Source organism: Astatotilapia calliptera, chromosome 17 (genome assembly GCF_964374335.1).
Source record: "Astatotilapia calliptera chromosome 17, fAstCal68.1, whole genome shotgun sequence".
Classification (NCBI taxonomy): Eukaryota; Metazoa; Chordata; class Actinopteri; order Cichliformes; family Cichlidae; genus Astatotilapia; species Astatotilapia calliptera.
Window position 1 is genome coordinate 22,154,404 of NC_137438.1, and position 16,761 is coordinate 22,171,164.

At 40.9% G+C, this 16,761-nt stretch overlaps 1 protein-coding gene across 1 annotated transcript; it reads left to right on the plus strand.

Annotated features, from left to right (window-relative positions):
- Positions 1-448: 448 nt before the first annotated feature.
- Positions 449-2,107, plus strand: LOC145421277 (uncharacterized). Its single transcript, XM_080291349.1, has 2 exons — positions 449-954; positions 1,840-2,107. Exons 1-2 carry the CDS (start codon positions 695-697, stop codon positions 2,105-2,107), a joined length of 528 nt encoding a protein of 175 aa, XP_080147475.1. The 5' UTR covers positions 449-694.
- Positions 2,108-16,761: the final 14,654 nt, after the last annotated feature.

Consider the following 16,761-nt stretch of genomic DNA (forward strand, 5'->3'; position numbering starts at 1 on the left):
TGAGAGACTTAAGATGGATAAAGGTGATCAAACCAAACTTTGATTCTACAGCTCATTAGAACTGTACAAATCATGTTTTTGCCTTATATGCCATATTGCACACATTCCAGTACATATCTGCACTCATTTTCCATCTTCCTGGCAAAATATAAGGAAACAAGGGGTGGCTCAAAACTTTTGCACACTACAGTATGTCACTTTGGCCAACAAAATCTCTCATAACATCACAATGGCCTTCAAAATCAACAAAATCAGGTCATCTCTGTGCCAAAGTGGAGGTTTGTGTCAGATATGATAAAAATCCTCTTCCAGGTGTCATCGGTATAATGCTTTAGCAAGAATGGGATTGTCATCAGTTCATTCTTGTGTCCAAGTGACTACTCCTGTCAGATGTAATTATATGATACATCATATTAACAAGAATGAGACAGATATTAGCTTACAGTGACTTACGGTGTGTTCACACCGAACGCGATGGACGCGAATAAAACGCCCCAAACGCCCCTAATTTGACGCGTGTACATTCGCGTCTCAACGCGTGTCCAAGAAAAATCCATCGCGCCTCAAAATATGATATTTTGACGCGCGTGAACCGGAAATGTGGGAGGAATGTGGGAGGGAGTTGTGCCAGACCGGTATCTTTGCAAGATGGCAGCTATCGAGCTAGCGCTTGAAGAGAGAGTCTCCCTTCTCTATGTACTGTGGAGAGCAGAGCAGCAGCGTAAAAGACGTCCTCGCCGTACCTGGGTCCATCAGGTCCTCCAGAGGCATGAGCAGTTTGGTGAGTTTCACCACTTGCTCCAGGAGCTGCGCCTGGATGACGGCCGATTCCAGCGCTATCACCGTCGGCCAGTTTGAGGACCTGCTTTCCCTCGTCGGTCCCAGCATCGCCCGCTTAAACACCAACTACAGACGCTCAATCCCACCTGCAGAGCGCCTGTCCGTCTGCCTGAGGTTAGTAAAACTATTTAATACGGTAGTCCTTTATTGATATCTGTGCTAATATGCTAATCCATCCAGTTATACACTGCTAACATGGATGTGCTATGCTAACAGTGAATGCTGTCGGTGTTTACTGAAAGCAAACTGTGGTACAGAGACGACTCTTTATAATATTTCTAGTGATACTCAGAAGCTCTCATCAAGTCCCGATTTAATTCGATTTATGCTGTTATCAGTGTTTGAATGATAGCATGGCTGTGGTGTCACATCAATGTATGCGCTCGGTGTTTGCTGATATCAAACTGTAGCATTAGGACCACTGAGTTAACCTTTGTAGTGATACTCACTCCTTATTTAGACCTGGTTTAATTCTGGGATAGTTGAATATTTGTATATAATCCCTGCAGCTGTCAGACTCTATAACAGGGGTCACAGCCTTTATTAAAACAGAGTTAGATAAAACTGTGAACAGTTTGGTTCATCTCTAGTTACATGGTTCTATCTTGATAAGCTGTCTTATCACAGATTAATTTTTCAAAAATATTAATGATTTAAGCAAGGAAAGGGCTACATGTCAACATACAACTCTTTATTTCTATTAATGTCTTACTTCATTCCTACCTGATTGACATGTTTAGGAATTATGAGTGATTGGCTCACTGTAGTTGTGAAAGTTGCTACCAATCAAATTATGATATGTTAAAGTTAAAACAAAACACAACTGTTTTAGATATTATCTAATATACATTTTGTAATTATCCTTATAATTACAAAATGTTTTATGTAAGATTTAAGTTTTGTGATTTATATCTGACATCACAAAAGTATTTTGGAATTTGAATAATGTATTTTGTAACTGCAGTACACATAATACTGATTTTGAACAATTTTGTCCAGGTTCCTTGTCACCGGGGACTCCTTCAGGACCATCGCGTTCAGTTTCAGAGTCGGTGTGTCCACGGTGAGCCAGATCACCCCCCAGGCAGCGACGTCCATCTGGGACTGTCTAGTGGACGACTTCATGGCTGTGCCTTCACCTGGAGACTGGCGGTCCATCACAGAGGGATTCCAGGAGCGCTGGAACTTTCCTCTGTGCTGTGCCAGAGCGTTCTCACTCCCGAGGCGTAACATGTCGACGTTTTATCACGTCCCGCGGCGTTCCTGAGGAACGCGAAAGGAGACCTTCGGCGTTCTTATGGTACGCGGCGGGTTATTGCTGGAATCCAGTGCAATGACGCTCCCGCGGTAGTAGACGTTCCAGCCCTGTATTTCAGCCCTAAACCTAACCTTATCCCTAGCCCTGACCATAACCTTATTCCTGACCTTAACCAGGACTTTAATGATGTTAAATAGCGTGTTTCTAAGCGATTTGAAGAAAAAGAGCGAACATGTGTAGGTTCAGTCCAGACGGTTCTCATATTTCCTCTTTTTCCGAGGTCGTCATTTAGGAACGTGGTGGGTAGCCGAAAACGTAATATGGTGACGATTTGTCACCTAGCGTAAAATGTTACGCTTTGGGAGTGAGAACGGGTTGGCTGTGCAGCTCTGGATGGGAAGCACATCCAGACAAAGGCACCCCATATATCATATAGGAGACACACACATTGATATACACTAAATATTCATTTCATTTCTTTTTTGTGGTGCCCAAATTGATGCACCTGCTTGATTTTGTTTAAACAGTTATTGCACACTTTCTGTAAATCCAGTAAACTTCTTTTCACTTCTCAAATATCACTGTGTGTGTCTCCTGTATGATATTTAACTGACATTTTTTATTGTAACAACCAACGATTTATACAGGAAAATAATGTCTATTAACAAGGTTGCCCAAACTTCTGCATCCCACTGTATCAGTATATTTTGTCATTAGTATAATATGAAATAAATTCTACATGTGTCAAGTTGTGTGCCAACATTTGCTGTGTAGTAGAACTGAGACATTAGTCATTATAAACATTTATTTGAAATAATATTAAAAGTCTCAAACAGAAAAACATTAAACATAAATATATAAAATATAAGAATTTACAGAGAGACAGGAATAAAAAGGACCAGCTGCTCTCCAGAGCAGGAACAAGGCTGAGGAGGAAATGCTCCATTGGAGACTGGTGTGGCCTCTTCAGGGACTCCAGGGTGGCCAGCTCCACCGCCGATGGACCGTCCTGGGACCCGTCCCTCATCTGCCTCGGAGCCGTCCTCCTCTGTGGGCCTGTAAAACAGCACAAAACACAAAGAAATGAGAAGGCTGCTACTAGATTTTAATTTCAACATTGAAAAAAACAAAACAAAACAATAACAGGATATAATCAGATTGGTTGTAGATATTTAGTAAAGGTGATCACAAGGGAATCCCACCGACTAAAAAGGTATCAGTGCTTGCTGTACATATCTGTGGGTGCAGCAGCAGGAGCTCAGGGACTGGGGATGCTCTGCTGCAGAATCAGTTGGTTCTATCAATACAGTATTAATTGGTTGATGCGGCGCGATTTGACGCTGGAGTTCAGATTTTTCCAACTCGAGCGGTAGACGCGAAACGCGCGTATGCACAAAATGCAACACAAAAACTCACGCGCGTGGTTTTATTCGCGAGTCAAACGCGCCAGACGCGCTACACTGACGCGCGTTTCACGCGTTTTGGCGTTTTCGCGACGCAAATCTGCTTCCGAATTACAGTGACTTAGACTGCCAAAACCTTATCAGTTCATCCTTGAATCCAAGAGAATTTTGGTGCCAAGTGATACAAAGTCTTCCTAATATAGTACAGGGTGGGTCATTTATATGAATACACCGGAATAAAATGGGAATGGTTGGTGATATTAAAGTCCTGTTTGTGGCACATTAGTATATGTGAGGGGGCAAACTCCTCAAGATGGGTGGTGACTCATGAAAGAATAAAGTTACGTTGGAACCAAGCACACCATTGTCTTTCTTGTGACATTACCAATAAGTTTGATGTGTCACATGGCCCTCTTCCTATTGAAAAAACAAAAGTTGTATCCAAGATGGCCGAGTTTGCCCCCTCACATATACTAATGTGCCACAAACAGGACTTTAATATCACCAACCATTCCCATGGTATTACGGTGTATCCATATAAATGGCCCACCCTGTACACCCATGGGGACAGGATGGAGAAACAAACATGCAGCTGAAAGATGTAATCCAGCCACAGCTGTCGCTGGCGTAGAAGCATAAAGAATTACCACAATTGATGCTGATGTGATTTAAAATGCACATTTGACACTGTAAAAGACATTTTAGAATTTAGAATGATTAGCATCTAAAGAAAAAACAATAAGGAGATAGAAATGATAGAGCTTTAAAGACAATGGAAAGGAAGGCATTTTCTCCTACACTGACAGCATTTGGAAGGATTTGCTGTTTTGGAACAAAGACGCTGAAAAAGCGTGGAAAATTTGCAGGTCTGAGGTTTAACCCGTAAAGTCGTCCAGTGAATTCAAGCAATTGAGACAAGTAAAGCAGCAGCTAGCCCAGACCTGGCATCCTGCTAAATGCAAGGCTGAGCTCATTAGGACTGGCCCAACATCACACACATGCACACAAACACATGCACACACCAGTCTGTCAGCTTTTCCCCCCCACATTAAACAAGCATACACACAAAAGGAGCAGGAGGATAGAGACAATGCAGGGAGAGAAACCGAGGCATGAGGAGAGCAAGGGAAAAGAGTTGGCAAACCGGCAAGGATCACACAGGAATGGTGAAGAAGCAATAGAGAGAATGACAGACAGAGATCAAGTGAAAGACAGAGAGAAAGATAGAGACAGAGGGAGATGGAAACAATGAGGGGAGAGACAAAGCAGGTGGCCTGGGTAATTGCCTGGGGAATATAATGAATGAGCCACAGTGCGTCTGACGGAATAGGAAATCGTCTCTATCTTCTCATTCCCCGTGCTCTCGCTTTCCCCCCCTCATTATCTCTCACCCTCTCTCATTCCACTCCTCCCCTTATCCATCTCCTGCGCACCCTTTTCAACATATCTCCTAACCTTATCTTTCTTGCTCGACGATTGCGAGCATTTTCTCTCAACTGCAGAGCTTTTACCACCTCTTCTTTCCTCTCAACTTGACTCCCCACTAATTTCTATTCCCACCTCCGCTAGAACCCCTTATTCTCCCAGGAGCCTGAACAGCTGCAAATTCTCTAACTATTGTGCCCACATATCTGTGAGACATCCCAAAAATTGAAATGTCTCGGCAAATTCGAGAAAACAGTTTTTATATAAAGTGAAACTATTTTTATTTTGTGTGATACATGCTGCTACAAGAGTAGATGCACAAATTAAACATGGCCAAAGTTTCAAATCAGTGAGATCAGCGTATGTAGAAGTACAGCCTGCAGATGCTGTACTCAGTTTCCAGTAGTTTTGTCTACTCTTGCACCTGTAGGATGGTAAAAAGACTAGACATGCCCATAGAAGCCCCACCTACCGGCTGTTTAAACCCTTTGTTTGTGAGAGGGAGCCAATCACCACCCTAAAGGGAAGGAGCTAAAACAGTTTGTTTGATTACCTTTGGAGATATAAAAAGGCCCAATAAATTATAAATTAGGAGTTTTTGATCTGTGAATCGTTCAGAGCTGATTTAGTTGAATATATATAAAATGTACGAGCTGGTCTGAAAAATGAACCTTGACATTACGTGTACGTTACGGGCTTGTTTATAAATACATTTTGATAAAACAGTTTATAGTGTAGTGGGACTTTGAGGTTACTGCGATGTGTTGTCATGCATATTTGTACGCAAGAGTTCATCAAACAGTGATACTAATAGTGCACATAGTTACAAATGATCAGTGAGATTCTTGCTATAGATTGGGGCTGCCACAAACTATTATTTTGATAGTCAACTAGTCACCGATTATTTTTACGATTAGTCGACTAATCAGATCATGCATCCATTGGACGTAAAACGTACAGCTTATTGCACCAGCAGCATCTACTCTTATATAACTATCATTAGCTTACAGCTTTAAGTGTTTAAGGTCTGTGCTAACTAAAAATAAAGACAAGATGATATTTTATTAAATTTTAATGAAATTTGCAGATTGTTTCGGTGAAGTTTAATAAACTCCTTGCTATCTAAAATATAACAGGACACCGGAGTATATTCTCAACCATCTCACACTTCTGATAATCAGCTGTCTGCTTGACGTTTATTCGGCTGTGTAAAAAGTATAATTTAATCTCACCCAAACTGATTTACTCAGGAAAAAATAAAATACTGAAAAAAGCCAAACAATAACATTTTTAAGTTATCTAAGTGACTTATATATCAGTAGCGAAAGACGGCGGTGGGTTTGAAAACGATTTGGTGTTCTCAGCGGCTCTAGTGAGCTATCGAGCTGGTGGGTAGCAGACGTCTCCCAAAACGTCGAAGCACTTTTGCAAATATGCGATATCTTGGTAAACCGAGCAGATATTTGATGTTTACACAGCTACTTTCTCGCCTGAAAATATGTTAAAAGTTTATTTTGTGACCCAGAAAGATTAGTAAGAGTAATTTTAAAACTTAGTAGAGGCCGCCATTGTTGCAAACTGGAGTTTGGCTGGGCCGCGCTATGAATTCTGGGATATGGTAGGCCACGAAGGACACACCCGACCCATCCTTCAAATTCGGGGAAAAGGAGGACACATTTGTCGGCTGCATTTGGAGGAGTCTACGAATTTGGACAGCCTTTGGCACATTGCTGTGACGTAATCGGTCTACAAATGCGGCCTCAGGAGGATGCAGCCCGTGAATTTGGACACGACCCAAGAGTAATATTAAAACTAACTAGCGGCCGCCATTGTTGGAAACTGAGCAGTGCCGCGCTATGAATTCTGGAACACTGCTTCTTCTTCTTCTTTGGGGTTTAACGGCAGACGTCATCCTTCTTCATGCAGTGCTGCCAATGCATCTTCTGTTTCAGTCCATTATTACACTTTTAAATCCTACTACTTATTCCTGCGTCTTTTGGGATCTTACAAAGCTTCAAACGACGCGTTGACTATCAAATTAGTCGTCAACGATTTTGATAGTCGACGTAATCGTGACTAGTCGACTAATCGTGGCAGCCCTACTGTAGATGTAGTAATTGATTACTTCATATTATACAAATACGTTTTTCATAATACATTTTTTGGTGTTTATGAACAGCAACTTTTGATATCTCTCTATATAATGATAATAATAATAATGGATTGGATTTATATAGCGCTTTTCAAGGCACCCAAAGCGCTTTACAATACCACTATTCATTCACTCTCACATTCACACACTGGTGGAGGCAGCTGCAATTGTAGCCACAGCTGCCCTGGGGCAGACTTACAGAAGCGAGGCTGCCATATCGCGCCATCGGGTATAGAGTCATATAATGAAAAAGAATAACATGACAAATTAACATATATGTCTGTTTTCACACATGACTGAAGTGAACAAGTTCCGCTGGTTAGTATTCAATAATACTATTTTTGAATTCATTTTTAGATGCTGTACAGTAGGGCTGTGCGATATGACCAAAATCTCATATCCCGATATAAGAATTCTATCGTCCCGATAACGATATAAATCACACAAATGTAACATTTTCTGTAAATTCTGTGAATCTCGGGCAGCTCGTCTTGCGGGAAGTGTTTCCAGCTGCGCGTCATGTAGCTGGAGTCCAGTGTTTTAACAGATGCATGAAACTATACATTTTTAGACATAAGTTGCAAAGGCCGCCGTTTTCTTTGTGAGTATTTATTACACAGCGTGCTGTGGGGAAAAGCCTGTTCTAACGTTTGAGTCTAAGGTTTATTTTTTAGCACCTGGCGGCTCTTTTTAAAATTCTCATCCGTAAATAATCTGCTCTTTTACGTGATTCTGTTTATTTTGAAAAGTCTCAACAGGATCTTGAGCTTTATAGTGAAAGGTTTATGTGGAACATAAACAAGCAGACACGCGATGGTGTTACCGTCATTGTTGCTAATGACAACGCATAAAAACAGGCGCTTGTCCGAGAAAGAGAGAAATTAATCTAGCCACTACAGTGACGATCAAAATAATGAAAAAATATTGACGTAAACAGTTTATTTTGCGACACCACGAAACAAACGATAGTGTAAAATGAAACGATAGACATCGTCATCCGATATATATCGTTATATCGAACAGACCTACTGTACAGTAACATGGCATGGGGGAAAAAAAATCAATGAATGCAATTTAGTTCAGCTATTCAGTCATAGACCAAAAATCAGGAAAATGGATTTGTGATTGAAACATAGCAGTGATATACAGTGGTGTGAAAAAGTGTTTGCCCCCTTCCTGATTTCCTATGTTTTGTGTGTTTGTCACATGTGATGTTTCAGATTAATTTAAAAATTATACAAAGATAACACAAGTAAACACAAAATGCAGTCTCTAAATTAAGGCATTTGTTATTGAGGAAGAAAAACATCCAAACCTACATAGCCCTGTGTGAAAATGTGATTACCCCCCTGTTATAACATAAATTAACTGTGGTGTATCACATCTTTGGAACGCTGAGTTCAATTTCTCTAGGCCTGATTACTGCCACACCTGTTCTCAATCAAGAAATCACTTAAATAGGACCTGCCTGACAAAGTAGAGTAGAACAAAAGCCAGACATCATGCCACGATCCAAGAAAATTCAGGAACAAATGAGAAGCAAAGTAATTGAGATTTCTGAGTCTGGAAAAGGTTATACAGCCATTTCTAAAGCTGTGGGACTCCAGCGAACCACAGTGAGAGCCATTATCCACAAATGGCAAAAACATGGAACAGTGGTGAACCTTCCCAGGAGTGTCCGGCCCACCAAATTAGCCTGACAGCACAGTGATGACTCATCCAAGAGGTCACAAAAGACCTCAGAGCAACATCTAAAGAACTGCAGGCTTCACTAGCCTCAGTTCATCTCAGTGTTCATGACTGCACCATAAGGACTGGGCAAAAATGGCTTATATGGTAGATATATAGTATATGGTTCCAAGACCAAAACCACTGCTGAGCAAAAGGAACATAGGGACTCGTCTCAGTTTTGCCAGAAAACATCCTGATAACCCCCAAGACTTTTGGTAAAATACTCTGTAGACTGAGGAGAAAAAAATGGTACCCTTTGGAAGACGTGTGTCTCATTACATCTGGTGTAAAAGTAACAAAGATTTTACATTTCAGAAAAGGAACATCATAGCAAGAATGGTGGTGGTAGTGTGATGGTCTGGGGCTGGTTTGCTGCGTCGGGACCTGGAAGACTTGCTGTGGTGAATGGAAGCATGAATTCTGCTCTCTACCAGAACATCCTGAAGGAGAATGTCCGGCCATCCGTTCGTGATCTCAAGCTGAAGTGCACCTGAGATCTGCAGCAGGACAATGATCCAAAACACACCAGCAAGTCCACCTCTGAATGGTTTTAAGAAAAACAAAATGAAGACTATGGAGCATCCGATTGACATGGTGTGGTATGCCCTTAAAAAGGCGGCTCATGCTCCAGTGTGGCTCCTACAACAGTTCTGCAAAGATGAGTGGGGCAAAAATTCATCCATTTCATCCATTCATGCAATTCATTCATTCATTTACTGTAAAAGACTCATTGCCAGTTATCGAAAACGCTTGATTGCAGTTGTTCCTGCTACAGTTGGCCCAGCCATTAGGTTTAGGGGGCAATCACTTTTTCACACAGGGCCATGTAGGCTTGGAAACTGAATTTTGTGTTTACTTGTGTTATCTTTGTCTAATATTTAAGTTTGTTTGATAATCTGAAACACTTTAGCTGCAAATGTGGAGAAAGAAGTGATGTATTTTTAACTTTCTGCACGTCCAGCTTTATGTAATAACTGATAGAAAATAAGGCAATGAAAAAGATTGAACCTAGAAATGTTTGATCACTACACAAGCAAAAAGAATCCTCATTAAATTTTAAATGAAACTTGGTTGGAGACAAATTTAGATTTGGAATACAAACAGTCCTGGGTCCTGGGTTTTTAACCTGTGGTTCAACTGGAGCCTTTTTTTGCAGTATTTGCAGGTTCTGCTTGCACTAGTATGCCTGGCTGGCTTTCCTCTGCGTACCTCAGCATCCTCCCACAAGCCAAATAATGTATGTTAGGGGTATTCCTGCCCCATAGCAGTTGGGATAGGCTCCAACCTCCTCTGATCCTCAACTGAATAAGTCTATTAAGAGAATAAACAGACAGATAGGTTTTTAGTGTTTTTCAGTTCAGCTAAGGTTTTGTTAATAAATCTGAAATGGATGAATTATTGCTTTTTTGTACCTTGGTGTATTTACTTTCTCTCTTCCAAAGGGATGTGAATAAAACACTTCCTAAAACAAGTAAAATCAAATACAAGCAGTCCGAGACACTATGCATCATTTCAACAGTATCTTAAAATAATTTCCTCACTGTGCTTTCTGGTTTGAAACAGAACCAAAGAGACAGCATAGCAAATGGTCCACTGAGCCAATTAGCTGAAAGAAAGCTTAGGGCCAACATTTACCCACACAAAGGCGCTGTTTGGACAGTCTAAGAGCAATAAAATAAGTTTTTCTTCTAATTCTGGAAAATCTGTGTCATTCAGTTTCTGTCTGTTTTCATCACTGCAAAACTAACACTCATGCACGCACTGATGAGCCACTGCACTGATAGGAAGAGACAGGAGGAATTTGAATGGAACTTGGATCGAGCCTCGGATGAGAGCAGGGACAGATGTGGCCTGTAGAATCCAACTCCAATCCTACACCACTCCAACTCTGGTGATGCAGAGTCTGATTTCTGTAGCCAGGTTATCGATTGCTTGTACCACTTCCACTTTATAATCCCTCTCTGGCAACAAGCTCTTCAACACACAAGCTTATGCTCTAAAAAGGATTTTCAGAAACGACTGTCCGGTGTCGCTCTGAGAGAGAGTCTTCCTTCCACAGGAGTAAGCTGTCTGCATGATGCATCAAATAAAATGCTCGGTGAGCTTCTTGCTGTATATGTAGTAAACAGGAAGTATAAGAAGTCTGCAGCAGAATGGACGCTTTAATGTTTATACTCAGTGTGAACTTGGGCTTTTTTTCTTTTACTCTGGCCTCCTGTCAGTGGTCACCGAGCAGCATTGTGAGAGAGTGAATGGGTGGATGGATGCCTGTGGTTGCAGGTAGATAGAGGACAGAGTCAAAACAGATGGGGAGAGAGGGAAGGATGGAAGGGTGTGTGGGTGAGATACCAAGAAGAAGGGAGGACGGGGTGGAGGAGAGACAGATAGTGTCACGTCTACTATTCAGGCCCATTTGATGAGATGCCTCAAACAGCTGAAAAGAGGAACGACGGGGAGAGTTAAAGAGTGAAAGACCCCTTTCATCATGACGACTTGTGCCATAGTACCCTCCCGTCCGCTCCTCCTCGTCCCTCCCTTCTTCTCCCTCCCCCCCGCAACCTCCACAGGAATAGATAAAACACATTCAATCAGAGAAAAACGAGCAAAGGGGGAGAAATAAAAGAGAGGAGTTCAATCACGTTCCTCTCTCTATTTCAAAGACGGGAATCAGGTTGGTGGTTGATGGGGGCTTTTTGGAGTGTGCCACTAGATTGATACACACCAGGGTGCTAAACAGCGAGAAAACTTTTATCTGTGCGGCTTCACGATGACGCGCTGAACAATACCCAACAAAACAGAAAGCAGACAGATGGAGTCATAATCCACTAAACTAATAAATCGTTATAACTGCATTTAAAGAAGATGCTAAAGAGAACATAATTACAATGAAAACCCCATCAAGAAGTCGTGCCAAGTTCTGTGCAAAAAGCGAAACACTGCCACTTCTGGAGATGCTTTTGATGAGTGCGTTTAAATTAAAGGTACACAGGTGATTCTTTTTCATTAGGAAATTCCCATGCTTTAAGTCATTTAAATGAATTCAGAAGTGATCAAAAAAAAATACAGCCTTAATGTTTATCAGAGGAATTAATGAGAATCATGATGACTCTGCTTTTAAAGAGGTTCTTAAAACTGACCCTGTGGAGTTCAGTTGGGTTTTTAAGCACTCACATTGGTTCTTAAGGCCATCGATTGAACTGTAATCTTTGTAGAGCCATTTCTTTTTCAGATTTGTATTGTCGGTGTCTGTGTTCATACACGCTAGCAGTGTTATTATTTACAGACTTGTGCTGGTGTAGTTTCATTTCTTGGTGCATTACTCAGGCCAGTAAGTTGATGTTTTGAAGCATCAGTCAAAGATCCATGATTTGACTCTTTGAGTTCAGCATTTATTCAACCCCACGATGGTGTGATGTGCGACACCTGTGGCTAACTGACGAAAGGAATCAGAGACTGAGTAATACTCTGAGGCTGGGGAACCTTAACCTGTAAGCCGTGTGGCAACCTGGTTGCCTAAATCTTTTTCCTACACCTTCATTCCATGTGCTTGTTTGATTGGAGGGTCTGCCACACTAAGTGCTGTTGCAAATCAACTAACCTTTTGTAGGTTTAAATTATAAAGCTTCACAAGACTGAATGCCCATCAAGGCACTAACCACACTCTGGGAAGGTGAAACACTTGCTCTCTAGGTATTTACAGGTATCAGCTTTGGGTTATTTTAAGAACTTCTGGAAGAATTAAGAAGAATTAAACAAATGAAATGGAAATTTACTAGCTACATATTTGTATGTCACGTATACATTTCCTGAAAATTGATTGACGTCTAAAGTGGTGATATCAATACATGCCTCTGGCAGCAGAGAGTGATTGGAAGTTCCTGTTTCTGTCAGTGAAGGGTGACAGAAACAACAGCAAATAGAAAATTGCCACAAAAACAGAATGGAAATAAAAGAAACCACCCAAAACTCACAAAACACAACAAAAGTGTTTTGGCTGAGACAATCATGCTACTTAGAGCTGCAGAAGTGATAATCTAAGCGCAAGCAGCTAATAGCACACATGTCTACAGCTTTACAAGAATAGAGCGATCAAACCACACGTTACCTGCATTTGTTTCTCCTCTGTTTCTTTCAAGCGTGTCTCAGTGCACGACATTTGCTGGTTTTTGTTTTCTGCCACGTTAATGTCTCCCAAAAACCCTTCCATTGTATATTTTGTGCTTCTGGAGTGTTTTCCTATTTGCGGCTGTTTTCTTATAAATGTGATTGTTGAACTCATCATGGAGTGGGAGCAAGTAGATGGATATATTGGAATCGTGCCATAGGTTCAGTGTTGCAGGACGTCAACATAAACAGCATAACTAAAGTGATTTTCAAAATACACTTTAGTTGCAACCACTGTTGGGGTCCAGATAGCTCTAATTTCCTGTGTCACAGATGTTTTGTAAATCACCCTGGATCGTGTAGTACTGTGATGGTGTCTTTCTGCCACCCCTTCATCAAAGCGGACGAGGTCTAAACAGTAAAGGTTAACAGCTAACGAGCCAGGAGAGACTAAAGACCCAGCAGTGTTTTGAACTTTTGCACGAACCTAGGCAGACAAAGGATAAACTGAAAGGCTTCACCAAAGCCCACAATAAGATAAATATGGATTATTTTGACTCATATGTAACACGAAGCTACTCTAAGAATAATGATGACAGTATGTCTAAAGGGAATCTTGCCAAACATTTTGATAAAGGACTCAATTTAACTACACAGAAATGAAATTAATCTGGAATGAACCGATCCCCAACTTTTATTTAACTGAAATGAGCACTCATTGGGGCCAGCTTAATTTAATTTCACACCAAGGAAACTGACGTGTCAGTTCTATCTAGCTGACATACTTTTGTGTCACATGTTTGTCTCTTTGTTAGTGCTTTTTCAATCGGTTTTAGGAAACTTGTGCCAGCTGGCTTAGTTATGGATGCGCATGTTTGGAGTTGGAGTTTGCAAGTTCCTTTATGTGTGTATGAACGTCCTCCAAATGTAAATATAAATATAAGTGCTGGAATCTTTTGGCCAATTGGTGTCTTGGCAGATATTTTTGTAAGCAATTTACATCTTATTAGAACGAGGACAAGAAGTTGAACTGAAGTATCATAAAATGTTAGTAGGGTGTTGTTACACTATAGATTTCTGTCACACTGGACAAACAGCTATGCCATGAACAGATGTAGAATATATCCCTCTCCAGCAGGCCTCAGAGTGCAGCTGCCAAACCAGCAGAGGTTGGCAGTCTGACTTATAAGCTGACTGTGGTTGCTTCTGCAGCTACTGATATTTTAGCACTGTGGTAAGCGGTCAAGCTGGAAGCTTTTGGTGCCTGGTATTCTCCCAGTGAGTTCAACCATAAATGAACTGTAGTGTTCATGATACCCAGTGGTTATGCAAGGCACAGATCCAGTCCATATGATTTTTCATAAAACAATAGTGACTGCGCACGGTGTGTGTGCATGATTGTCTGCGCACCCAAACAAAAGACGTGATAACACAATAACTGCAGGCAAACATAGTGAAGGCAGATTTGATTGGATCTGAATCTCTGCCATGGATAAAGCAGTTCAGTCAGAAAGCTGGTACATGTACAAAACACTCACACGCAGTCTCTAAGTAAATACATCATAAACAACCTGCTATAACACCACCATGCTATTGAATGCGAATGGTGTGAACATAAAGAAACTGGGTTTTATTGTGTTGAGGCACAATGATGAATTACATATTTAGCCACTTTTGAAAGTACTAGTATATAGTGTTTGTGGATTTCATAAGAAATTAACTCATTTCCGCTATTGTGATGATGATGATGATGACACCCATTATGTGGAAACAGTTACATATCCTTCTGCAGTATTTTATCCATTGTAAATGAGCAGTTAATGAGTCGTAAGCAGTGGCCCCAGAAAATGCAGCCTCAGGATCAACTTTTCTCACTCTCGACTCATGTTGAGTCACAATCCACTCAGATGCTAACATAACACCCTTTAAAAAAGCCCAATGAAAAATACAACTGAGGCATAAAAACTGTACCTTAAAAATATTGCAACAGCAGCTTTAGCCAATTAGAGTTCATCCAGGGTTCTAACTGACAACATAACGAACTCAGGAAAGTTAAACAGTAGCTCTCAGTTCAGACGTTAGTTGTAGGTTTTCAACTTGCTAGCAAAGTCTGTAATGACATCCATCTATCCATCCATCCATCCAAATTTTGCTTATGTATAGGGTGACCATATCCCAATAAACCTAAAATGGAATATGTTTCTCTGGGACAATGTGGGACATGTTGCTAATCCCAGACTAATGTCATTCTTAAGGGCTGGGCCAAAGCGGCTACACTAGGCACTTACCCACAAGCCCCTCCCCAAGCTAGTCTCCAGGGTGGGCCAACAGTAACCCTCTCCCAGCAAGGTAGTGTGGTCCTTTGATTTTTTTCTAGCTAGAATGGTTGATACATGATCATCCCTGTAAAACTAATTACCAGTTATATTATAAAATCTAATAACAACAGCCAGGATAAAGGATCTCCTGAACCACTTAGTTCTACAGTGCAGGGACACTGTGTTCAATAATCTACTCTAACTGTTAAAGCTGTTACTCTTACTTTAAGCTGCCATTCTGTCTAGGCATTGCCTTTTCAGTAGTTTTTCTTTCCTACACATTTCTTGCAACATTCACATCTATTGTGTCACTTCCTCCAATGCAAAATTGAATAATTTGCAATAAAAAAAAGAATTAATTTAACATTGTGGTTGAATTTCCTTTTATCTATGGTAGATACCATTGTCCAGTGAAATCTGCATAGCTTGGTACCATTTTTACTTTCCGTGTTTGGTGTAGAATAGTCAGCAAAAGATGGTGACTTGTTAACTTGACCCTTTTGGTAAAAGCCAGACTTTATAAAGGTATCAGCCCTCCAGTGCTGACCTTTGAATAGAAGCCTCTTTTGGCTGCTTACTTATTCACAAGGGGTCGCCACAGCAGATGGATCCACATATTTGATTTGGCAGATTTTAAATTTTTTTTGCCAGATCCTGAAGCAACCCTCTGACGGATTTGTGTCTTCACCCTTTCTAAAACACATTTGCCTAAGATCGTTCACATGTTAGACTCTAGAGCCATTTTTAATTATCAGAGCCAATCAAAATGTGGAATATTGTCATGAGACAGTGGCACCAGGGATAAAAAAAATATTGTGTCCAGTGCCTTCACCACTAACTAGTGGACTTCTTATGTGCTACCTCATTCAAGCTCTCGAAACAGAGTACAGATTTCTGGAACAACTTCACCTTTAGGTGCACTGCGATGGACGTAAAGGCTCAAGAGGCTAAAGCTCCAGGAACATATTGCCATGAACCTCTTGGCTTGCAACCCTCATCAGGATAATTGCCTTTCACTATTCACATTTTATGTAGGCAACTTTTCAGAGTATTTCTACTAGTGCAAATGCACATACGAGAAAGGAAAACCATGAAAAACATGCTGAACTGATTCTCCAGAACATGTCTGAAGCTTGCGTCGTAAAAACAGCAACTTTTTACCACATACAACACCCTGAGGATTTAGACCTCAGCTCAAGAAAATAAACAAATGTGTTTGGTCATGTTGGCTGGTGTCTTGTGGATTCTTTGTAACTTTTCTAGAAGTGACTACAAAATATGGGCATGCAGACTGTTTTTGTTGATCATAGCACTCTTTGTGAAAAAGCTAACCACAGGATTCACTGATCTGAAAACAATCTGATGACAAGATTTTGATTATTTTATCACCAGCCCTCTTGCCCGGGAGTGAAGAATACAAGGGGCCATGATGGATGGGGCCTATCTTTTAGACTTCCACAAGATGTTGAAGGGAAAGCTAGATTACTGCAATTAAAACTTGTGTGGAGTGTAGCCGGGTCATTGTATATC

Excerpts from the sequence above, each read along its gene's own strand:
- LOC145421277 (XM_080291349.1), top strand. The coding sequence starts at position 695 with ATGTACTGTGGAGAGCAGAGCAGCAGCGTAAAAGACGTCCTCGCCGTA. Across the intron at positions 955-1,839 it reads CGCCTGTCCGTCTGCCTGAG|GTTCCTTGTCACCGGGGACT; the intron begins GTTAGTAAAACT and ends AATTTTGTCCAG.